The sequence below is a fragment of the Oncorhynchus keta genome, chromosome 7 (assembly GCF_023373465.1).
Source record: "Oncorhynchus keta strain PuntledgeMale-10-30-2019 chromosome 7, Oket_V2, whole genome shotgun sequence".
Classification (NCBI taxonomy): Eukaryota; Metazoa; Chordata; class Actinopteri; order Salmoniformes; family Salmonidae; genus Oncorhynchus; species Oncorhynchus keta.
The window spans coordinates 21,413,910-21,439,424 of NC_068427.1; the positions used below are offsets into that span (position 1 = coordinate 21,413,910).

At 44.7% G+C, this 25,515-nt stretch overlaps 1 protein-coding gene across 8 annotated transcripts in view; it reads left to right on the plus strand.

The window, feature by feature from the left end:
• Positions 1-25,515, plus strand: part of LOC118371185 (guanine nucleotide exchange factor DBS) — a 68,438-nt gene that overhangs the window by 37,077 nt on the left and 5,846 nt on the right. For all 8 annotated transcript variants that reach the window (XM_052522228.1, XM_052522226.1, XM_052522223.1 and 5 more), the window contains exons 4-24: positions 1,841-1,931; positions 9,926-10,045; positions 10,156-10,272; positions 17,893-18,042; positions 18,381-18,505; positions 19,395-19,509; positions 20,006-20,125; positions 20,276-20,467; positions 22,136-22,327; positions 22,588-22,744; positions 22,959-23,023; positions 23,148-23,221; positions 23,405-23,471; positions 23,576-23,691; positions 23,814-23,883; positions 24,005-24,097; positions 24,238-24,330; positions 24,449-24,574; positions 24,751-24,972; positions 25,119-25,211; positions 25,339-25,417. In XM_052522228.1, coding sequence (XP_052378188.1) covers positions 1,841-1,931; positions 9,926-10,045; positions 10,156-10,272; positions 17,893-18,042; positions 18,381-18,505; positions 19,395-19,509; positions 20,006-20,125; positions 20,276-20,467; positions 22,136-22,327; positions 22,588-22,744; positions 22,959-23,023; positions 23,148-23,221; positions 23,405-23,471; positions 23,576-23,691; positions 23,814-23,883; positions 24,005-24,097; positions 24,238-24,330; positions 24,449-24,574; positions 24,751-24,972; positions 25,119-25,211; positions 25,339-25,417 — 2,477 coding nt within the window. The remainder of the gene's footprint in view (positions 1-1,840; positions 1,932-9,925; positions 10,046-10,155; positions 10,273-17,892; positions 18,043-18,380; positions 18,506-19,394; positions 19,510-20,005; positions 20,126-20,275; positions 20,468-22,135; positions 22,328-22,587; positions 22,745-22,958; positions 23,024-23,147; positions 23,222-23,404; positions 23,472-23,575; positions 23,692-23,813; positions 23,884-24,004; positions 24,098-24,237; positions 24,331-24,448; positions 24,575-24,750; positions 24,973-25,118; positions 25,212-25,338; positions 25,418-25,515) is intronic.

Here is a 25,515-nt window from a genome sequence, read left to right on the forward strand (position 1 = left end):
GCTGTTTTTCATGGTTCAGGCTAGGCCCTTTAGTTCCAGTCAAGGGAAATCTTAATGCTACAGCATACAATGATATTCTAGACAATTCTGTGCTTCCAACTTTGTGGCAACAGTTTTTGGAAGGCCCTTTCCTGTTTCAGCATGACAATGCCCCCGTGCACAAAGCAAGGTCCATACATAAGTGGTTTGTCGAGAACGGTGTGGAAGAACTTGACTGGCCTGCACAGAGCCCTGACCTCAACCCCACCGACTGCGAGCCAGGCCTAATCGCTCAACATCAGTGCCCGACCTCACTAATGCTCTTGTGGCTGAATAGAAGCAAGTCCCCTCAGCAATGTTCCAACATCTAGTGGAAAGCCTTCCCAGAAGAGTGGAGATTGTTATAGCAGGGAAGGGGAGGCCAATTCCATATTAATGCCCATAATTTTGGAATGAGATGTTCGACGAGCAGGTGTCCATGTACTTTTGGCCATACTTGTGTATGTGATTCTTTGTGTTCTGAGACTAAGTAGCAAGCCTAGTTTATTACAATCTATACTCTCTCTCTATGCCCGACTTTCCCTCCTCTCTCTCTCTCTCCCCCTCTCTTCCTCTCATACTGTCTTTCAGTATTAATCACTAAACCAGTTCAGTCCTCATAAAGGTCCCAGTACTAGACCATCTCTCTTCCTTTTCTCTCTCCTTCTTTTTCATCCTTCCCTCCTCCTCCATCCCTCTCTCTCCCCTCCTCCTTCTCTGCTGCTAAAAAAGAACCGGTCTGCTCTTTTGAACGCTTGAGCAGGTGGGAGGGAGGGAGAGAATGCAGCCCCCCTCCTCTCCATCAGCTCATCCCCTCCCTCACATCCCCAGGTCTGCTGACTGGCCCCCGGGGCTGTCTGTCACCTCTTGGCCAAGCTAGGATTGGCTAGTGGCATGGCAGTTCCTGGCACATCATTGGTTGATCAGTGCAGTGGCAGTGGCTGGTTTCTGTGACTGTCTTGCTCTCCCTCCAACACAACACAGGCAGATCTGACTCTCAGGCATCTATTTTCCTCTCTTCTCTCCAGTTTCAATATGGAATTATTTATCCCTTTTTCTTTATTGGAGGATTTGGAATAGCAGAGTTGTTGTCGTGTGAGTAGGAGTGGAGACATTCTGTTCATCAGTTTGCTGTGACCAGGCAGTGTGTGTGTGTTTTGCTGCTGAGGTGTGAGTATTTGTGTCACCTCTAGAAGGTGTGTGTATAGTTGATTCTTCTGACTGGCTACATGTGGGATTGACTTTGATTCCTCTACCTGAACCCCTCTCATAAGACTACAGCGGTTTTAGGACGCTGGTCTTACAACTCTTTATCTGTGTGGATTGGACCAGTATCTTGAAGGTGTGTATAGTTGAACTAACCATAGGACAGGGTTTTTAAAGCAGCTTTACCTTGCCTGTACATAAGTGCACCAAGCTGAGGGTAGGTCTTTACTCAGGCCCGACTGATAGATACATTTTTACATTTAACATTTTAATATTTATTAGATGCTCTTTTCCGGAGACAGTAGATTGTATACATTTCATACTTGTCCCCCAGTGGGAATTGAACCCACAACCCTGTCATTGCAAGCGCCATGCTCTACCAACTGAGCAGCATGGGACATCCAGTACTAGACATACTAGTGACACTCATCTCTATCCTCTCTCACCATTGTGGTTCCCTGTTCATTTATTCTCTGGTCATGTCCAGTCCCTGTGGTCCTACTGAACCTTTATTCCCCTCTCTCCAGTCTCCATCTGCGGTCTTGTTATGGTCATGTGTGCAGTGGGGTCAGGTATTAGTGGTTGTGTTGACCGGGATCCCATCTCTTTTTTCCAGTCTGTCTGCGGCAGGAGTGGGTTTTATCCTGGTCATTGACCGGCGGCAGGACCGATGGGCGGCCGTCAAGGGGACCCTGCTCCGCATTGCAGTAAGTAAACGAGCGTGTGTGTGTGTCTGGCTCTATAAGGGGGAGTCTGTCTTTTGTGTCTATGCATCTGTGTGTGTGAAATACATTTCTTTAATCATGTGTTGAGTGGAGCACCAGTTTTGTGAGGCCTCATCCTTACACTGTCAGCCCGAGGGCAGAGGGGGTTTGGCAGACAAGAGGTGTCAGAACAACCCCTCCTCTTCTCAGAGCTCCACATCTGTGCCACAAAGTAGGGATTAATATCACAACTGCCCTAGGGGGCAGATATGAATTATCCCCCCACCCCCACCTACACATACACATAAACACACACAGGCACCAGCCTATTCAGCCCACCAGCCTATACTCCCCTGCCGTAGGGGCAGAACAAACAGCCAAAACAAAGAGGACAAGAGAGCAATGAGAGAAGTGTTCTCCCCACATTACAACAAAGCATGCTGGAAGGATATGACAATGAGTGTCTTTTCAGTTTCACACTGGAAACCATGTTTTGATGAATACTGTATAGAACATTTGTAGACTTTAATGGATAAAGATGGAAAGAAATATTAGGTCTGTGTGTTTCCCATGCTGTGGTAGTGATGAGGTAGCTGTTGTATCTCTCTCCAACCCACTAAACTCTCTCTCCTCATTTCACACTCTTTATTTCAGCTACTATCTCTTTGTTCACATCTTCCTTCATCCCTTCTCTCTCTCTCTTCATTTATGTCACTTTACAACGATAGTTTCTCTTAATTCGACCAGTTTCTCAGAGCTGGAAAAAAATCCTGCAGCAACAAAAATGTGAATTATTATGTGGATTGTAAATAAAGAGCGACAGCCTTTCGTTATTTAGTCTCGTGCTAGTGACCATAACTGATTTCAAATGTGAGTTGGTATCGGGGTGTGGTTTGATGTGGGTGTCTTGTGTGTTCACAGGTGGTAAGAGTTAGCCAAAATATTTAGGCAATTAGTTTCAGCCGGCTGGTGTGGCAAAGTTGGTTTGTCTTTGGATAGCCTATCTCTGGGTATAGTTAGGGACAGTCAATAAATAACACAATGTAAATGGTACAATATGTTCATGTTGCACATATTTTAGTTGTCTCATTAAATGCTTTCAATATTTGTATATGAATTTCTACAATTTATAGTTGGTTTGAGGTTTTTAAGTCATTTAAATTTGGAGCTATTGACCTTTTAAAATATTGTCCCATATACATTATTTAATTTACTGATGGTCCCTAACTAGCCCCATAGGGAAATCAAATGTCACACGAAATTGACCATGGGCATTACAATCGGGGCATGTGCAGCTACTCACCGAATTGATTGGGTGCTGCCAGGTGTGGGTGCTGCCAGGTGTGGGTGCTGCCAGGTATGGGCATGTGGGCAGGATTAAAATATTCCCAACCTAGGAAAACTGTTATGGTACCCTTCATTCTGTTACGGGAACCTTTCATTCTGTTACGGGAACCCTTCATTCTGTTACGGGAACCCTTCATTCTGTTATGGGAACCCTTCATTCTGTTATGGTACCCTTCATTCTGTTACGGGAACCCTTCATTCTGTTACGGGAACCCTTCATTCTGTTATGGGAACCCTTCATTCTGTTACGGTACTCTTCATTCTGTTACGGGAACCCTTCATTCTGTTACGGGAACCCTTCATTCTGTTACGGGAACCCTTCATTCTGTTACGGGAACCCTTCATTCTGTTACGGGAACCCTTCATTCTGTTATGGGAACCCTTCATTCTGTTACGGGAACCCTTCATTCTGTTACGGGAACCCTTCATTCTGTTATGGGAACCCTTCATTCTGTTACGGGAACCCTTCATTCTGTTACGGGAACCCTTCATTCTGTTACGGGAACCCTTCATTCTGTTACGGTGCCCTTCATTCTGTTACGGGAACCCTTCATTCTGTTACGGGAACCCTTCATTCTGTTACGGGAACCCTTCATTCTGTTACGGGAACCCTTCATTCTGTTACGGGCGCCCTTCATTCTGTTACGGTACCCTTCATTCTGTTACGGGAACCCTTCATTCTGTTACGGGAACCCTTCATTCTGTTACGGGAACCCTTCATTCTGTTACGGGAACCCTTCATTCTGTTACGGTACCCTTCATTCTGTTACGGGAACCCTTCATTCTGTTACGGAACCCTTCATTCTGTTACGGGAACCCTTCATTCTGTTACGGGAACCCTTCATTCTGTTACGGGAACCCTTCATTCTGTTACGGTACCCTTCATTCTGTTACGGTACCCTTCATTCTGTTACGGGAACTCTTCATTCTGTTACGGGAACCCTTCATTCTGTTACGGGAACCCTTCATTCTGTTACGGTACCCTTCATTCTGTTACGGGAACCCTTCAATTCTGTTACGGGAACCCTTCATTCTGTTACGGGAAGCCTTCATTCTGTTACGGGAACCCTTCATTCTGTTACGGGAACCCTTCATTCTGTTACGGGAACCCTTCATTCTGTTACGGGAACCCTTCATTCTGTTACGGTACCCTTCATTCTGTTACGGGAACCCTTCATTCTGTTACGGGAACCCTTCATTCTGTTATGGGTACCCTTCATTCTGTTACGGTACCCTTCATGCTGTTACGGGAACCCTTCATTCTGTTATGGGTACCCTTCATTCTGTTACGGGAACCCTTCATTCTGTTATGGGTACCCTTCATTCTGTTACGGGAACCCTTCATTCTGTTACGGTACCCTTCATTCTGTTACATACCTTTTTTTCCTATCATCTCGTAAATCACAGTTTTGAGTGAGACTGACTGACCAAAATTATCCTATTCGAACTTTGTAGTCAATTTTGACATTAGAATAAATGTTTGACTTATATTGATGCAACAGCCTGTTTTCAAAAAGAGAAGTTGCTTTTTAGGGGCGGTCGCTCTTTAATGGACATTTGTGTAGGGGTTGTTACGATAAATCAAGTCTGACATTTTAAAGAGGAAATGACCAACTTTAGAAGCCTTTTTAAACCTCGAATACACTACATTTAGCATTTTGCTAAATTCTTTGTGACAACAGAGTGATCAAACTAAGATCGACGTGTTGGTAGTTTAGCAACAAAACCAACGTGTGTGGCAATGCAGACAGGGTTGGCTTAGATTGTTCATAACAGGTCAACTATATTTCGTCTCCAAATGTTTGTTGAAAACAAACACATTTGCACAATGATCACTTGTCACTCAAATACATCGTTACAGTTGTTGGTTAGCTAACTAGCACATTTTTGCCATATTAGCATAGACTTGGCATCAGTTAAACACCTCAAAACAAGACAAGACATCAATAACAAAATACAAGGAGCTGAAACGAGCCACCTACGATTCCCCACGTCATCTTCTTGTCATTGTTGCCAGATATGACTGTTCAGAATCATACCAACTCACGCCTTGCAGCCACATCAACGCGTGCGCATATAGCAGATCTGTATATCACCCCTTATCTTTCCATTGCTCTATCCCTTAGGCCTTTGTGGTTCAGAATGAGGAGAATGTGTAAAAGGAGGATAAAAAAATGAAAAGATGATCGAGGGAGTCTTTTCTCTCTTTCTCTTCCTCTTAGAAAACACTGCCTGTTGTTTCCTCTCCAGTCACAACTCACTGTTTCCTGCTTGATGAATACAGTGTGTGAGCTGTGAGGGATATTCTCTCTGCTTTGGTGATTAGCTTTCAAAGTGTGTTTGTTTATTTGTGCTGAGTTGATACATGGTTTGAGCACTTTCTGGTTCGTCCATTAATAGCACAGGATTTCCAATGGCTTTATCTTTGAATCATTGATTTGAATCAATACCTATATCCTAAGTGCTGTTTAACCCCTGCAGCGTAGCCTAGTGGTTAGAGCTTTGGACTAGTAACCGGAAGGTTGCGAGTTCAAACCCCCGAGCTGACAAGGTACAAATCTGTCGTTCTGCCCCTGACCAGGCAGTTAACCCACTGTTCCCAGGCCGTCATTGAAAATAAGAATGTGTTCTTAACTGAATAAATAAAGGTAAAATAAATAAAAAATAAAAATTTAATTTAATTAAATATGGCTGCATTCTTGGTTTCAGCACCACAGTTATGTGGACAGCTGTCCACACAGCTGTCTCACACACACAGAGGGGAAATAAGTAGAGGTCTATGGGTTCTCAGTTATTGACACGAAAGCCTCATCATAGAGTTTCACTGAACTGAAGAGAATGTGTGGGAGACAGATGATTTCCTAGACAGAGGAAGATATATAGAGAGATGAATATGAACCCCCAGACTCCACTGGGACCTGGAATGCTCCCTCCCTCATTTCAAATTGAATCAAGCTTTATTAATCCCACAAGGGGGGGACATTACAGCCTGACAGACTGGTAATGGGAGGCACTCAGTCACCGCCAGAACAGTCGCCTGTTCGGGATAGTTTCACCGCGCTGCTAAATGCCGCACACACAGGCCGTGTAATGAACAGTAGTGAATGCTGGCATGAGTTGAGCCGGTACTATCACAACTATTGAAGACCTAATGATAAATCATATGAAGATAAACAACACAAATGTGTGTTAACAGGTACTGAGTTGGAGCCTGGACTGTGAAGGGGGGGTTGTCTCACATTAGTCATTGTATAGCCTCAACTATCATTCACCTCTTTGTTGTGGCTTTGTGGGTATATGTACAGTGAGGGAAAAAATTATTTGATCCCCTGCTTATTTTGTAGGTTTGCCCACTGACAAAAAATGATCAGTCTATAATTTTAATGGTAGGTTTATTTGAACAGTGAGAGACAGAATAGCAACAAATAAATCCAGAAAAACGCATGTCAAAAATGTTATAAATTGATTTGCATTTTAATGAGGCAAATAAGTATTTGACCCCCCCAATCAAAGAGATTTCTGGCTCCAAGGTGTCTTTTATACAGGTAACGAGCTGAGATTAGGAGCACACTCTTAAAGGGAGTGCTCCTAATCTCAGTTTGTTACCTGTATAAAAGACACCTGTCCACAGAAGCAATCAATCAGATTCCAAACTCTCCACCATGGCCAAGACCTTTGAGCTCTCCAAGGATGTCAGGGACAAGATTGTAGACCTACACAAGACTGGAATGGGCTACAAGACCATCGCCAAGCAGCTTGGTGAGAAGGTGACAACAGTTGATGGTCCTTCTGTAGCTCAGTTGGTAGAGCATGGCGCTTGTAACGCCAGGGTAGTGGGTAGAGCATGGCGCTTGTAACGCCAGGGTAGTGGGTTCGATCCCCGGGACCACCCATACGTAGAATGTATGCACACATGACTGTAAGTCGCTTTGGATAAAAGTGTCTGCTAAATGGCATATATATATATTGATGCGATTATTCGCAAATGGAAGAAACACAAAAGAACTGTCAATCTCCCTCGGCCTGGGGCTCCATGCAAGATCTCACCTCGTGGAGATGCAATGATCATGAGAACAGTGAGGAATCAGCCTAGAACTACACGGGAGGATCTTGTCAATGATCTCAAGGCAGCTGGGACCATAGTCACCAAGAAAACGATTGGTAACACACGACGCCGTGGCGGACTGAAATCCTGCAGCGCCTGCAAGGTCCCCCTGCTCAAGAAAGCACATACAGTGGGGCAAAAAAGTATTTAGTCAGCCACCAATTGTGCAAGTTCTCCCACTTAAAAAGATGAGATGCCTGTCATTTTCATCATAGGTACACTTCAACTATGACAGACAAAATGTATACTTATTTTCCACCATAATTTGAAAATAAATTCATAAAAAATCCTACAATGTGATTTTCTGGATTTTTTTTCTCAATTTGTCTATGATGACAATTACAGGCCAATTACAGAACTTGCACAATTGGTGGCTGACTAAATACTTTTTTGCCCCACTGTACATGCCCGTCTGAAGTTTGCCAATGAACATCTGAATGATTCAGAGGACAACTGGGTGAAAGTGTTGTGGTCAGATGAGATCAAAATGGAGCTCTTTGGCATCACCAACTCGCCGAATTTGGAGGAGGAGGAATGCTGCCTATGACCCCAAGAACACCATCCTCACCGTCAAACATGGAGGTGGAGACATTATGCTTTGGGGTGTTTTTCTGCTAAAGGGACAGGACAACTTCACCGCATCAAAGGGACGATGGACGGGGCCATGTACTGTCAAATCTTGGGTGAGAACCTCCTTCCCTCAGCCAGGGCATTGAAAATGTGTCATGGATGGGTATTCCAGCATGACAATGACTCAAAGACACACGGCCAAGGCAACAAAGGAGTGGCTCAGGAAGAAGCACATTAAGGTCCTGGAGTGGCCTAGCCAGTCTCCAGACTTTAATCCCATAGAAAATCTGTGGAGTGAGCTGAAGGTTTGAGTTGCCAAACGTCAGCCTCGAAACCTTAATGATCTGCAAAGAGGAGTGGGACAAAATCCCTCCTGAGATGTGTGCAAACCTTGGTGGCCAACTACAAGAAACATCTGACTCTGATTGCCAAACAAGGGTTTTGCCACCAAGTACTAAGTCATGTTTTGCAGAGGGGTCAAATACTTATTTCCCTCATTAAAATGCAAATAAATTTATAGCATTTTTGACATGCGCTTTTCTGGATTTTTTTGTTGCTATCCTGTCTCTCACTGTTCAAATAAACCTACCATTAAAAGTATAGACTGATCATTTCTTTGTCAGTGGGCAAACATACAAAATCAGCAGAGGATCAAATACTTTTTTTCCTCACTGTATCCAATGTTTTTGTTTGCGTGTGTGTGGGTGTGTACATCTTTGTGTATACTGTGGTTTTCAGACTGGGGGAGAAAGCAGCAGTTGTTTATGGTGTGGTCCCTAATTAAAAACCTATAGAGTTACTGTGGTTTCACTCACTCCCAAGAGACATACTGTCTACACTGTGTGTGTGTGTGTGTGTGTGTGTGTGTGTGTGTGTGTGTGTGTGTGTGTGTGTGTGTGTGTCTGTCTGTCTGTCTGTCTGTCTGTCTGTCTGTCTGTCTGTCTGTCTGTCTGTCTGTCTGTCTGTCTGTCTGTCTGTCTGTCTGTCTGTCTGTCTGTCTGTCTGTCTGTCTGTCTGTCTGTCTGTCTGTCTGTCTGTCTGTCTGTCTGTCTACTGTTTTCGACCAGAACCCGTGGGCTATGACCACAAGTCCAGTCAGAAGGTTACGGTCGAACGGTTACAACTCTCATCTGGGAGTCAGACTTGTTCCTTATATATACTGTCTCCAAAATCCACCCAACCACCTTTTACGAACCAACTTCTACTGATTTCCATTACATTAATTTCTTCCTCTTCCTTGCTTGTCTCCATTGGATGTTTGGGTTTTGAAGGGTATGTTGCTAGTGAATGGCCAGTCCCTTTCATAGTGACTGTCCTGCAATGTCAGAGGTCATTAAGAGCTCTCTCTAGTTGGGCTGCAGAGAGGAACAGTTTATTGATTCATTAATTCCATTAAGTTTGTGTATTCCCTACTGGTTGTTTGTTAATGAGGCAGATTCTTAGATCTGTCATTTCTGCTTAGGCCAGCGTTCTGTCTCTCTCCAATCAATCAAACCTGTGTGTGCGTGTGTGTGCACTACATTAGCTTACGCATTAATTCAGTAATGGGAGTTTGTTTCCACCGCCGGCTAAAGCCATAATATTGATCTTGATGTGTCTTTATGTGTACAGTTTGAGTCTTACCTCACCAGAACTAGCTTCAGGGATGTACACTGTATGCTAATTTAGCTCCTGATTATAATGTCTGGGGGTCTGCGTTTTAATAGTCCCTGTCTGTCAGCTTTATTCTACCCTTAAAGTGTGTGTGTGTGTGTGTGTGTGTGTGTGTGTGTGTGTGTGTGTGTGTGTGTGTGTGTGTGTGTGTGTGTGTGTGTGTGTACAGGATGTCTCTTGCTAGTGGGTTGTCTAGACTGAGAGCTATGGTGGTTGCTGTCTGCTCCTGTATTTTTGAAGTCCTCCCAGTTCTCTCTTGAAGTCCATCCATCCTTCTCTTCTCCCCTCTCCCCTACCTTTCCTCCCCTCTCACTGTGTGTAGGGTTCGTTCCCAGGGAACCTGCAGTTAGTTCTGGTATTGAGGCCCACCACCTTATTCCAGAGGACACTCTCAGACATCTTGTTCAAGTTCAACAAGGATGAGTTCAAGATGAAGGTGCCGGTAGGTACAGACAGCAGTCTACAGACGCGCACATATTCATAGACTGACTTTTGTATTATTGTCATTACTTCACTGTTACGTTTTTCTATCCTAAATTGTTGCGTGTGTAGATGATTATGCTGAGTTCTGTGACTGAGCTCCACTCCTACATAGACCGGACACAACTGACTACTGAGCTGGGAGGAACCCAGGAGTACTGCCACGAGAAGTGGATCTCACACCGCACCGTGAGTATACACAAACACACACACACACACACACACACACACACACACACACACACACACACACACACACACACACACACACACACACACACACACACACACACACACACACACACACACACACACACACACAGTGCACACTGCAACAAATGCTGCAACAATGGCGCTGAAAGAGATGGTCGCCTCGCTTCAGGTTCTTAGGAACCTGTGCAGTAATTTGTTTTTTGAATGCATTATTTCTTACATTGTTTGCCCAGAAAATCTCAAGTGTTATTACATACAGCCGGGAAGAACTACTGGATATAAAAGCGACGTCAATTTACCAACATTACGACCAGGAATACAACTGTCCCGAAACGGATCCTGTGTTCAGACCTCCAGCCTGGACATGGGATCTTATCCCAGAGGCCGACGGAGCGGCCTACTGGTCAGACTTAGAAGGCGACATCCACAGCTTCCAAGCATATTACTCGCCAATGTCCAATCTCTAGACAACAAGGAGGATGAGATTAGGGATGGAGTTGCCTTCCAGAGAGTCATCAGAGATTGTAACATTCTCTGTTTCACGGAAACATGGCTCACTTGGGATATGTTGTCAGTCGGTACAGCCACCCGGTTTCTTCACACATCTCACCGACACCTAAAAGCATCTCTCTGGTAAGAAGGGTGGGGGTGTATGCCTTATGATTAACGACTCATAGTGTAATCATAACAACATACAGGAACTCAAGTCCTTTTATTTTTATTTATTTAGTATTTTTTCAACTTTATTTAACCAGGTAGGCCAGTTGAGAACAAATTCTCATTTACAAATGTGACCTGGCCAATAAAGCAAAGCAGTGCGACAAAAACAACAACACAGAGTTACACATGAACAAACAAACTTTTGTTCACCTGACCTAGAATTCCTTACAATCAAATGCCGACCGCATTATCTACCAAGAGAATTCTCTTTGATTATAGTCACAGATGTGTATATCCCCCCCAACCTGAAAGAACTTCACTGGACTCTATGTAGACTGGAAACCATATATCCTGAGGCAGCATTTATTGTAGCTGGAGATTTTAAAAAAATATTTAAAAAAGCTAATCTGAGAACAAGGCTTCCTAAATTCTATCAGCATATCAAATGCGCGACACGAGCTGGTAGCATTCTGGATCATTGCTACTCTAACTTCCGCGATGCATACAAAGCCCTCCCCTGTCCTCCCTTCGGCAAATCTGACCATGACTCAATTTTGTTGCTCCCAGCCTATAGACAGAAACTAAAACAGGAAACGGCCGTGTTCAGGTCTATCCAACGCTGGTCTGACGAATCGGATTCCACGCTTCTAGATTGCTTCGATCACGTGGACTGGGATATGTTCCGGGTAGCCTCAGACAACAACATTGACGTCTACGCTGACTCAGTGAGCGAGTTTATTAGCAAGTGCATCAGTGATGTTGTACCCACTGTGACTATTAATACCTTCCCTAACCAGAAACCATGGATTGATGGCAGCATTCGCGCAAAACTGAAAGTGTGAACCACCACTTTTAATCATGGCGAGGTGACTGGAAACATGAATGAATACAAACAGTGTAGCTATTCCCTCTGCAAGGCAATCAAGCAAGCAAAGCGTCAGTATAGAGACAAAGTAGAGACACAATTCAAACGTATGTGGCAGGGTCTAGGGTCAATCACGGATTACAAAATGAAAACCAGTCCCGTCACGGATATCAACGTCTTGCTCACAGACAAATTAAACAACTTCTTTGCTCGCTTTGAGGACAATACAGTGCCACTGACACGGCCCACTACCAAAGCCTGTGGGCTCTCCATCAACGTGGCTAACATGAGTAAAACATTTAAACGTGTTAACCCTCGCAAGGCTGCCGGCCCAGCTGGCTGGTGTGTTTACGGACATATTCAATCAATCCCTATCCCCGTCTACTCTGCCCACATGCTTGAAGATGGCCACTATTGTTCCTTTTACCGAGAAAGCTAAGGTAACTGAGCTAAATGACTATCGCCCCATAGCACTCACTTCTGTCATCATGAAGTGCGTTGAGAGAATAGTCAAGGATCATATTACCTCCACCCTACCTGATACCCTAGACCCACTCCAATTTGCTTACCACCCCAATAGGTCCACAGACGACGCCATCACACTGCACACTGCCCTATCCTATCTCGACAAGAGGAATACCTATGTAAGAATGCTGTTCATTGACTACAGCTGAGCTGTGCAACTGGGTCCTGGACTTTCTGACAGGCCGCCCCCAGGTGGTAAGGGTAGGAAACAACATCTCCACCCCGCTGATCCTCAACACATGGGGCCCCACAAGGGTGTGTTCTCAGCCCTCTCCTGTAACCATGACTGACTGCGTGGCCATGCACGCTTCCAACTCAATCATCAAGTTTGCAGACGACACTACAGTGGTAGTGATTACCAACAACGGTGAGACGGCCAACAGGGAGGAGGTGAGGGCCGTCTGAGTGTGGAGTCAGGAAAGTAATCTATCACTCAACATCAACAAAACAAAACAAAGGAGATGATCGTGGACTTCAGGAATCAGCAGAGGGAGCATCCCCCTCATCCACATTGACGGGACAGTAGTGGAGAAGGTGGAAAGTTTTAAGTTCATCGGCATACACATCACGGACAAACTGAAATGGTCCACCCACACAGACAGTGTGGTGACGAAGGTGCAACAGCGCCTCTTCAACCTCAGGAGGCTGAAGAAATTTGGCTTGTCACCTAAAACACTCACAAACTTTTACAGATACACAATCGAGAGCATCCTGTCGGGCTGTATCACCACCTGGTACGACAACTGCTCCACCCGCCACGGCAAGGCTCTCCAGAGGGTGGTGCGGTCTGCACAACGCATCACCAGAGGCAGACTACCTGGCCTCCAGGACAGTTACAGCACCTGATGTCACAGGAAGGCCAAAAAGATCATCAAGGACAACAACCACCTGAGCCACTGCCTGTCCACCCCGCTACCATCCAGAAGGCGAGGTCAGTACAGGTGCATCAAAGCGGGGACCGAGAGACTGAAAAACAGATATCTCAAGGCCATCAGACTGTTAAACAGCCATCACTAAGATAGTGGCTGCTGCCAACATACAGACTCAAATCTCTGGCCACTTTAATAAATGGATTTAATAACGATATCACTAGTCACTTTAAATAACGCCACTTTAATAATGTCTACATATCCTACATTTTTTAAAGAACATTTTATTTCACCTTTATTTAACCAGGTAGGCTAATTGAGAAATAGTTCGCATTTACAACTGCAACCTGGCCAAGATAAAGCACAGCAGTTCAACACATACAACAACATTACTCATCTCATATGTATATACTGTATTCTATACCATCTACTACATCTTGCCTATGCCGCACGGCCATCTCTCATCTATATATTTATATATACATACTCTTATTCATCCCTTTATGTTTGTGTGATTTAAGGTGGTTATTGTGAACTTGTTAGATATTACAGCACTGTCGGAACTAGAAGCACAAGCATTTCACTACACTCGCATTAACAACTGCTAACCATGTGTATGTGACCAATAAAATGTGATTTGATTTGCAAAGAAGACCTAGTTAAGCTCCAGCTGGCCCAGAACAGAGTCGCACCTCTTCCTTTTCATTGTAATCAGAGGGTTAGTATTAATTATATGCATGCCAGTCTCTCTTGGCTAAGAGTTGAGGAAGACTGACTGAGTCAGTCAGTTGAGGAAGACTGACTACACACACACACACACACACACACACACACACACACACACACACACACACACACACACACACACACACACACACACACACACACACACACACACACACACACACACACACACACACACACACACACACACACACACACACACACACACAGACACACACACACACACACACACTACATGTTTTTAAATGTAAATTGTAAAGTATTTTGTCTGTAATGTATGTTTCGTTATGTGTCGGACCCCAGTAAGACTAGCTGTTGCCATTGACGTTGGCCAGCGCATGTGAGCGGAGATGAGTGGTTGTAAAATCCCGCTCATCGTTAATGGAGAGGTGCAGCACACCGCTCTGGCCCTCCATGTCCTTTCCTACCACTCCGCTAAAAACCGCTCCGCTCACATGAAGAAAAAATTCCCTCTCCAAATTCGCTCCATTCATTAAAATCACAATTGAACCAACAACCATCTATTTTTGTGACTACCTGGATCTACCATTTTGTGTTTAAGTATTGAAACCAAACCATATGGATAAGAATGTTTATTTGAATATACATGAAAAGGTGAATGTAAGAAGTGAGCATCATTTCAAATAGGCGACATGTCATATTAAACAGCATATTAATAGGTCAGGAGCCAGACAGGGAGCCTAAAATAATTATTTCGGCTAAATTGTTTCAATTATTTCAAGGCTTACAAATAAATCAATTGTGCATTTGCAAGTGCGACACAATAGGCTGGTAGGGACATAATGCGCTCAGCATTTAAACATTTAGTTGTATTAAACAATTCTCTAAATGCTCATATATGCTGTGACCTACTTAGAATTAAATACAAATTAAAACAAAAAATGACTTATTAGTGCCTTTGAATACATTTTTAGAAAGTTTGGCCAGTCTGTGGTGTCAGGCTCATGCGATGGTGCCTGGAGAGTCAGCCAGCAGAGGAGAATATCCTCTTCACACTTGCAGAGCCACTGGGGATGATAAACACCCTTTTGGCCAATCTTGCCAGGCTGGGCAGAGATGCAGAGTCGTTTTATTTTTCTTAGGTATTCTTTAGGTATTTTTCTAAAGGTTTTTAGGCAAAATAACCTAATCAAAACGGAAAGCTCCTTGAACATGGGAAAATGCCAGGCCTATTGGGCCTAAATCAATTATGGCTTATTGTATGGATAATATAACAAAAATGAGCAAAACATTTAAGAGATCAGATTTTTTGTTTAGAAATACTTTGCTACTATGACACAGTTATCTACCCACCTCGTTCCTTTCTTTTAGCATGTGCACATAGTATGTAGACCGTCATCAAATCAAATCACATTTGTTTATATAGACCTTCTTACATCAGCTGATATCTCAAAGTGCTGTACAGAAACCCAGCCTAAAACTGCAAACAGCAAGCAATGCAGGTGTAGAAGCACGGTGGCTAGGAAAAACTCCCTAGAAAGGCCAAAACCTAGGAATAAACCTAGAGAGGAACCAGGCCACGAGGGGTGGCCAGTCCTTTTCTGGCTATGCCGGGTAGAGATTATCACAGAACATGGCCAAGATGTTAAAATGTTCATAAATGACCAGCATGGTCAAATAATAATAATCACAGTAGTTGTCGAGGGTGCAGCAAGTCATCACCTCAGGAGTAAATGTCAGTTCGATTTTCATAGCCGATCATTAAGAGTATCTCTACCGCTCCTGCTTTCTCTAGAGAGTTGAAAACAGCAGGTCTGGGACAGGTAGCACGTCCGGTGAACAGGTCAGGGTTCCATAGCCGCAGGCAGAACAGTTGAAACTGGAGCAGCAGCACGGCCAGTCATCATGCCAGGTAGTCTTGAGGCATGGTCCTAGGGCTCAGGTCCTCCGAGAGAGAGAAAGAAAGAGAGAAAGAGAGAATTAGAGAGAGCATACTTAAATTCACACAGGACACCGGATAAGACAGGAGAAGTACTCCAGATAACAAACTGACCCTCGCCCCCCGACACATAAACTACTGCAGCATAAATACTGGAGGCTGAGACAGGAGGGGTCAGGAGACACTGTGGTCCCATCCGATGATACCCCCGGACAGGGCCAAACAGTAAGGATATAACTCCACCCACTTTTCCAAAGCACAGCCCCCACACCACTAGAGGGATATCTTCAACCACCAACTTACCATCCTGAGACAAGGCTGAGTATAGCCCTCAAAGATCTCCGCCACAACACAACCCAAGGGGGGGTGCCAACCCAGAAAGGAAGATCACGTCAGTGACTCAACCCACTCAAGTGACGCACCCCTCCTAGGGATGGCATGGAAGAGCACCAGTAAGTCAGTGACTCAGCCCCTGTAATAGGGTTAGAGGCAGAGAATCCCAACGGAGAGAGGGGAACCGTCCAGGCAGAGACAGCAAGGGCGGTTCGTTGCTCCAGTGCCTTTCCATTCACCTTCACACTCCTGGGCTAGACTACACTCAATCGTATGACCCACTGAAGAGATGAGTCTTCACTAAAGACTTAAAGGTTTAGACCGAGTCTGCATCTCTCACATTGGTTGGCAGACCATTCCATAAAAATGGAGCTCTATAGGAGAAAGCCCTGCCTCCCGCTGTTTGCTTAGAAATTCTAGGGACAATTAGGAGGCCTGCATCTTGTGACCGTAGCGTACGTGTAGGTATGCACGGCAGGACCAAATCAGAGAGATAGGTAGGAGCAAGCCCATGTAATGCTTTGTAGGTTAGCAGTAAAACCTTGAAATCAGCCCTTGCCTTAACAGGAAGCCAGTGTAGGGAGGCTAGCACTGGAGTAATATGATAAAATTTTGGGGTTCTAGTCAGGATTCTAGCAGCCGTATTTAGCATTAACGGAAGTTTATTTAGTGCTTTATCCGGGTAGTCGGGAAGTAGAGCATTGCAGTAGTCTAACCTAGAAGTGACAAAAGCATGGATTAATTTTTCTGCAACATTCTCGGACAGAAAGTTTCTGATTTTTGCAATGTTACGTAGATGGAAAAAAGCTGTCCTTGAAACAGTCTTGATATGTTCGTCAAAAGAGAGATCAGGGTCCAGAGTAACGCAGAGGTCCTTCACAGTTTTATTTGAGACGACTGTACAACCATCCAGATTAATTGTCAGATTCAACAAGATTCAACAGAAGATCTCTTTGTTTCTAGGGACCTAAAACAAGCATCTCTGTTTTGTCCGTTTAAAAGTAGAAAGTTTGCAGCCATCCACTTCCTTATGTCTGAAACACAGGCTTCTAGCGAGTGCAATTTTGGGGCTTCACCATGTTTCATTGAAATGTATAGCTGTGTGTCGTCCGCATAGCAGTGAAAGTTACATTATGTTACATACATTATGTTTTCGAATGACATCAAAAAACAGTCATGGTTTTTTGGGATAAGTGTCTTTTCAGATTCCACAATGATTCTTTAGTTGTGGACATTAAATCACCACACTCCCTCTCTTGCTCTTGGTCCTCATCTTTGTAAGTCACCTTGATTTAGCAACTGGGTGTTTAATCAGTTTCTTTATGAAAATATTTAGTGAACTCTATGACAGTAGCTAAAGGACGGGGCTATAGCAGCACACAAATAGACTACAAATGCATGCTGAGGCGGGCATGCCCTGAGCTCATGAAGTGTGTGCGCTACTCAAGTGAAATTGGAGCTGGACAAGAAGGCCAAAACTCCCCGCTCCGTTCCAGCTCCGCTCACATACTCTGGCGTCGACTAATGGGGATCCTAATAAATGAAACACACAGAGGTAACCATCCAGCAAACACACAGTGAATACACAGCATAAACACCAGAACCATGGCCCAGTTTCCTAGTGTTGGACTAATATCCTTTTTCCCAGTCAAGCTATGCATGTTACTTTCTAACAATGTACTATATTCATCTGTGTGAAGGCCATTGAGGGCTTTGCTCTGATGGTAAAGAGAACAGCTCAGATCCTGCAGTCGTTTGGGACAGAGCTAGCAGAGACCGAACTACCCAATGACATCCAGGCTACCAGCAACCTACTGGGGACACACATCAACAAGAAGAGCAAGATGAAGGTACAGAGCAGGCACACACGCACACACGCACACACACGCACACACACGCACGCACACGCACGCACACGCACGTACACACACACACGCATGCACGCACACGCGCGCACACACACGCATGCGCACGCATATACATGCACGCACACGCGCGTACACGCACACGCGCGGACACACGCACACACACACACGCGCGCACGCACACACACCTCCAGAAAGATGAATACACAAAATAACATGATGGGTTAAATCTAAGTAAATCATTGTCTTGTCCCACACCACTGATATCAGAGTGCTGGTGTTGGCGTGTGTATTTGATTCCCCTGATGTGTTTGTGTCTCCAGGAGGATCTGCTGGTGGCTTTAGGACAGGGCAGCAGACTGTTGGAGAGTATTAATGAGCCAGTGGTCAGAGACCCAGACCACAACATGAACCAGGACGAACTGGAGAACCTGGCCACCGTACAGAGGTTAGAACACACACTGGGAACCTTGAACATAAGGGTTAGAAGACGCACTGGGAAACTTGAACATAAGGGTTAGAACACACACTGGGAAACTTGAACATAAGGGTTAGAACACACACTGGGAAACTTGAACATAAGGGTTAGAACACACACTGGGAAACTTGAACATAAGGGTTAGAACACACACTGGGAACCTAGAACATAAGGGTTAGAAGACACACTGGGAACCTAGAACACTGGGGTTAGAATACACACTGGGAACCTAGAACACTGGGGTTAGAATACACACTGGGAACCTAGAACACTGGGGTTAGAATACACACTGGGAACCTAGAACACTGAGGTAGAACACCCACTGGGAACCTAGAACATTGGGTTTAGAACACACTCAGGGCACCTAGAACACTTGGTTCATAGATGCACAGGAAATATAGAACACTGGAGGACTTGATGAATGCAAGAGGTGAGAACACATAACAGCTTTTGCTCCTCACCATGATAAGGACTGGCAGTGTTTGGTCCTCTGAGGTCAGAAGGAATATTTTGGAGAACACTGCTGACAGAGAAGACAAAACAGGCTGGCATCTTTCACATTCAACTCAGTAGAGTGAGCAAAACACACAGAGGAATAGAAGAAAATGTCTCATGTCTCCTCTTTTCTAATATTCTCTCCCTCTTTATCTCAATCTTTCCCTATCCATTCAACCCATCTCTCTCTTTCACCCCCTCTGCTCCATCTCTCCCTCTCTCTCTCTCTCTCTTACCCTTTCACCATCTTTCCCTCCCCATCTCTCTCCTCCCCTCTCCTCTATCCATCTTCTCTCCTCTCCCTCCACCCCCTCTCCTCTTCCTCCACCCCCTCTCCTCTCCCTCTATCCCTCTCCTCAATCAGACTGCTTTCCCAGTTGAATGAGACAGAACGGGCTTTTGATGAGTTCTGGGAGAGACATAAGACCAAGCTGGAGCAATGTCTGCTACTCCGTCACTTTGAACACAACTACAGAGAGGTGAGTGGGACATCACATGACTCCACACACCTGACTTCTGTACACCATGGGTAACATACACTAGTTACAGTACCTGAGAGCAATACGCCAGAGAGCAACATACACCTTACAAACTAAGTAGATCTCTGAAGCAATTACACCCCTGATCCTGGTACACCTATGGGGCATTGACACGGCCACCTGTGTGTGTGTGTGTGTGTGTGTGTGTGTGTGTGTGTGTGTGTGTGTGTGTGTGTGTGTGTGTGTGTGTGTGTGTGTGTGTGTGTGTGTGTGTGTGTGTGTGTGTGTGTGTGTGTGTGTGTGTGTGTGTGTGTGTGTGTGTGTGTGTGTGTGTGTGTGTGTGTGCATGTCACACCTGATCTTTGTACACCATGTCTGTGTGTGCATCTACAACCAGATCTGAGTATACATTGTGTGTATGTCATACCAAATGTCATTACATTGGTCTGTATGTGTCCAACCTGTGTGTGTTCTAACTGCTGTCCTACTGTTCCAGGTAAGGTGTCTGCTGGACCAGGTGGCACAGAGATTGACAGCTTTCTCGGAGGTGGGGATAAGCCCCGCCCACGCTGATCACATCTTCCGCGAGCTGAGCAGCCACGAGGAGAGAGTCTGTGTAAGTAAACAAACACACTGATAGACATGTATTATCCAGAGTACGTATATAAATCAATAATGTTGCATCTCTCTTTTATCTTTCCATCTCTCTCTCTCCCTCGTACCCCATTCTCTTCCTTTCTCTCTCTCTCCCCCTTTCCCTCTGTAGGAGGTACTGGACCGAGCCCAGGCTCTGGCCCGTGAGGGTGACGAGTTGATTCAGAACACCCACTATGCTGAGGACTCCATCCAGCCCAAATGCATTGAGCTCCGAACCGTGAACGAGGAACTGAGCACTTACCTGAGAGCAAAGAAAGACCACTTACTCAGAGCTATAGAGCTGCACCACAGCCTGGAGAGGGTGAGAGGGACATAAACACACACACATACAACTACCGTTCAAATGTCCTTGTTTTTGAAAGATTATTTTTTTCTTAACCATTAAAAATAACATCAAATTGATCAGAAATACAGTGTAGACATTGTTAATGTTGTAAATTACTATTGTAGCTGGAAACGGCTGATTTTTTATGGAATATCTACATAGGCGTACAGAGGCCCATTATCAGCAACCATCACTCCTGTGTTCCAACGGCACGTTGTGCTAGCTAATCCAAGTTTATCATTTAAAAATGCAAATTGATCATTAGAAAACCCTTTTGCAATTATGTTAGCACAGCTGAAAACTGTTGTCCTGATTAAAGAAGCAATAAAACTGGCCTTCTTTAGACTAGTTGAGTATCTGGAGCATCAGCATTTATGGGTTTGATTACAGGCTCAAAATGTCCAGAAACAAAAAACTTTATTCCGAAACTCGTCAGTCTATTCTTGTTCTGAAAAATGAAGGCTATTCCATGCGAGAAATTGCCAGGAAACTGAAGATCTCGTACAACACTGTGTACTGCTCCCTTCACAGAACAGCATAAACTGGCTCTAACCAGAATAGAAAGAGGAGTGGGATGCCCCGGTGCACAACTGAGCAAAAGGACAAGTACATTAGAGTGTCTAGTTTGAGAAACAGACTCCTTACAAGTCCTCAACTAGCAGCTTCATTAAATAGTACCCGCAAAACACAAGTCTCAACAGTGAAGAGGTGATGCATGATGCTGGCCTTCTAGGCAGAGTTGCAAAGAAAAATAAATATCTCCAACTGGCCAACAAAAATAAAAGATTAAGATGGGCAAAAAAACCCACACTGGACAGAGGAACTCTTCCTAGAGCACCAGAATCCCAGAGTCACATCTTCAGTGTTGACGTTGAGACTGGTGTTTTGTAGGTACTTTTTAATGAAGCTGCCCGTTGAGGACTTGTGAGGCGTCTGTTTCTCAAACTAGACACTCTAATGTACTTGTCCTTTTGCTCAGTTGTGCACCGGGGCCTCCCAATCCTCTTTCAATTCTGGTTAGAGCCAGTTTGCACAGTTCTGTGAAGGGAGTAGTACACAGCGTTGTACGAGATCTTCAGTTTTTTGGCAATTCCTTGCATGGAATAGCCTTAATTTCTCAGAACAAGAAAATACTGTTTGTTTGTTTGTTTCTAGCCATTTTGAGCCTGTAATCGATCCCACAAATGCAGAAGGCCAGTTTTATTGCGTCTTTAATCCGAACAGTTTTCAGCTGTGCTAACATGATTGCAAAAAGGGTTTTCGAATGATCAATTAGCCTTCTAAAATTATAAACTTGGATTAGTTAACACAACGTGCCATTGGAACACATGGTTGCTGATAATGGGCCTCTGTACGCCTATGTAGATATTCCATTAAAATTCAGCCGTTTCCAGCTGCGACTCACATTAACGATGTCTACACTGTGTTTCTGATCAATGTTCTGTTATTTTAATGGACAGAAAATTTGCTATTCTTTCAAAAACAAGGAAATGTCTAAGTGACCCCAAACTTTTGAACGGTAGTGTAGATATATACACACATACACACAAAGTCAAAAAAAGTAAATCAAATGCATGTAGAAACACACACACACACCACCCCATAAACCCCTAAAAACACACACTCAACCCCCCTCTCTCCCAGGCTGCTAAGTGGTGTGATGATGGCATCTACCTGCTGGCCTCTCAGCCCGTGGACAAGTGTCAGTCACATGACGGGGCGGAGTCAGCGCTGCAGGAGATTGAGCGTTACCTGGATACAGCAGGACAGAACAAACTGACTGATCCTAGTGCCATCTGCAGGGACTACGAAACAGTGCTCAACCTGGAGTTCAGAGTAAGGGGATCCAATTTTATGACTCGGACCTGGATTCATGTCATTAAAATGTCATCATAATGTGATCAATTAAATGTAAAGAAAAGATGACACAGCAAACAAACAGCTATCAAACACTTAGGGTTCCAGGGTGTAATTCTGCTCCCTGCTCCTCTTCCTCTTCTCCTTCTCTCCTCTCCTCCTCTCTCATCCTTCTCTCATCCTCTCTCATCCTTCTCTCCTCTCCTCCTCTCTCATCCTTCTCTCCTCTCCTCCCTCAGGACCAAGTGGAGAAGGTGTTCCAGAAGCAGGTCTCCATGCAGGAGATGTTTGAGAAGAGGAGGGTCAGTCTGAAGAAGCTGGCAGCCAAACACACCAGGCCAGTCCAGCCTGTGGCCCCAAGGCCTGAAGCCATCAAGTCCCCACTGTCCTCGCCAGGTGAGTCCTTATAAACCACCTGTCCTGAAGTACTCTACCAGTCATTATGTACCATTATGTCCTTGTATACATATCATCAGCACCCTGTCATCACACATGCAGTCCTGTCATAGGGTTAATGTTCTTTTAACTAGATCGGTCAATGTATATTTAGATATGTGTATCGTTAATATCCCACCTCAGCCCCTCCACTCTCTCATTCTCTCCCCCATAGCAAAGAGAGTGCTGGAGAAGAGCTGCACAGAGGGAGACACTGTGAATAGGGTCAGCTGTAGAAAAGTAAGTGGAGGTCCCTCTTGTGTTTTACTGTGGGGTAGAAATGATCATACCTGCAGTATGCATGTCAAATAAGACACTAGCTCCAGTAGTTTCAGTAGACACTCATCCTGTGGTGTGTTCTCAGGTGGAGGGCCAGCTACAGAGCAACAGAAGTGCCTCTATGTCAGAGGAGGACGAGAACCTGGCCATCCTCAGAAAGTAAGTTTGGTCCGTGTTTTGTCCGTTGTTATATCTGACTGCATATCTGTGAGTCTGTGGTGTTTCTCTGACTTCTGTGTGTAGCGTTTCACCCATAGAGATTAATAACGATTATCCTCTGGTGTCTGTATCATGTAAGCCTGAACTGTCTACATTATGTCTGACTGTGCTCTCTCTATGGAGACATGTAATGAATGAGCTGCTGGAGACAGAGAGGGCATACGTGGAGGAACTGCTCTGTGTTCTACAGGTGTGTATCTCTATCCCTCTCCCCTGGACCATCTGAAACCTCTTCGTCCTCCTCTCACACTTGCGTATCGGTCTTAACTGTGTTCATCCTATTGGGTGTTTCAGGGCTATGCCTCAGAGATGGACAACCCATCCATGGCCAGTCTTATGCCCATTCCTCTGCAAAACAAGAAAGATGTGCTGTTTGGCAACATGCCAGAGATCTACCACTTCCACAAGAGGTAAATGAGCACTCCCTAGCGGTTATTAATGGTGCTTACACAGTGATAGGACTACCCAGGCATTGTACTGACTAATTGATCATCTCTTTCTCTCTGCATCACTCTTCTTTATGATCTTCCAGGACCTTTCTGAGGGAGTTGGAAGAGTACGAAGACTGCCCGGAACTTGTGGGTCGGTGTTTTCTGGAGAGGGTGAGTGTTTGGAGATTGAACTGGAATATGTTGTGTCTAAATCACTACTCTGATTGTAGTGAAGTGTTTGTGATGCAGGGGTATTTCTCTCTTTTCTTTATTCTCTCTCTCTATCTCATAGATGACAGACCTGCAGATCTATGAGAAGTATTGTCAGAATAAACCTCGCTCTGAGAGCTTGTGGAGACAGTGCTCCGACTGCTCCTTCTTCCAGGTACACATCATATACACACACCCCCCCCTAAGGTACACACCATATACACACCTCCCCTAAGGTACACACACACAACAGCTTCAGGCTTAAGTGGTTGTTATCCCCTACTGATGTATTCTCCCTGTTCTGGTCTGGAACAGGAGTGTCAGAAGAAGCTGGAACATAAACTGGGCTTGGACTCCTATCTCCTGAAACCGGTCCAGAGGATCACCAAATACCAGCTCCTGTTGAAGGTAGGACCAGTATTTACATTGTCTCATGATTCACAAGAGCATTCTGTTCCACTCCTTTATTTTCAGAATGTGTCATTGCTGATCAACATAACTCAATATGTGCATGTGTGTGTTGTAGGAGCTGCTGAAGTACAGTAAGGGCTGTGAGGGGTCAGAAGACCTGCAGGAGGCGCTCACCTCCATCCTGGGCATCCTGAAGGCCGTCAACGACTCCATGCACCTCATCGCTATCACTGGATACGATGTGAGTTCATCATCGATCAACTTCACATTCTCTGAAATATATTGCATATTCCTTTCATGGCATCAACATCACATTATTTTAGAGATTGTGTCATGTCAAAATTACATAAGGCTGCAGCACCATAGCTTCTGATGAGTCATGAACTTTCTCCTGACCTGTGACCCTTCTTCTGATAGGGTAACATGGGCGACCTGGGACGGCTGCTGATGCAGGGGTCATTCAGTGTGTGGACAGAACACAAGAAAGGTCATGCCAAGGTCAAGGACCTGGCCCGCTTTAAGCCCATGCAGAGACACCTGTTCCTGCATGAGAAGGCCCTGCTCTTCTGTAAGAGACGGGAGGAGAACGGGGAGGGCTACGAGAAAGCCCCCTCCTACAGCTTCAAACAGTCCCTCAACGTGAGTCTGTCTGTCTGTCCATATGTCTGCCTGCCTGCCCGTGTGTCTGTCTGTCTGTAGTAGGTCTAACAGTGTTTGATATTACAAGTGAGTTCACATTGAGCTTTTAGAAGGTAACAGCTTCCAAAATGTATGCCCTCTATCAGATGAGTGCTGTGGGCATCACTGAGAACGCCAAAGGTGACAACAAGAAGTTTGAGGTCTGGTGCAACTCACGGGAGGAGGTGTACATTGTTCAGGTGAGTGGTTTTTCCCAAACAACAGCTACAGACTACATGTCTAAAGTGTATTTTACAATGATACAGAAATCATATCAGACTCTATTTAGATAACACAAAACTGAGAGGTTTCACCATTGTATTTCAGGCCTCAACGTCTGAGGTAAAAACAATGTGGGTGAAGGAGATCCGGAAGGTTCTGACAACGCAGCTGGAAGCCTACAGAGGTAGGCAGGGTATCTGTCTGTGGCAGACCTGATGTCAAATAGTATTAGTTGTATTTCTAATACTTTGAGTGTATTGTAATTACATTGAGTATTACATT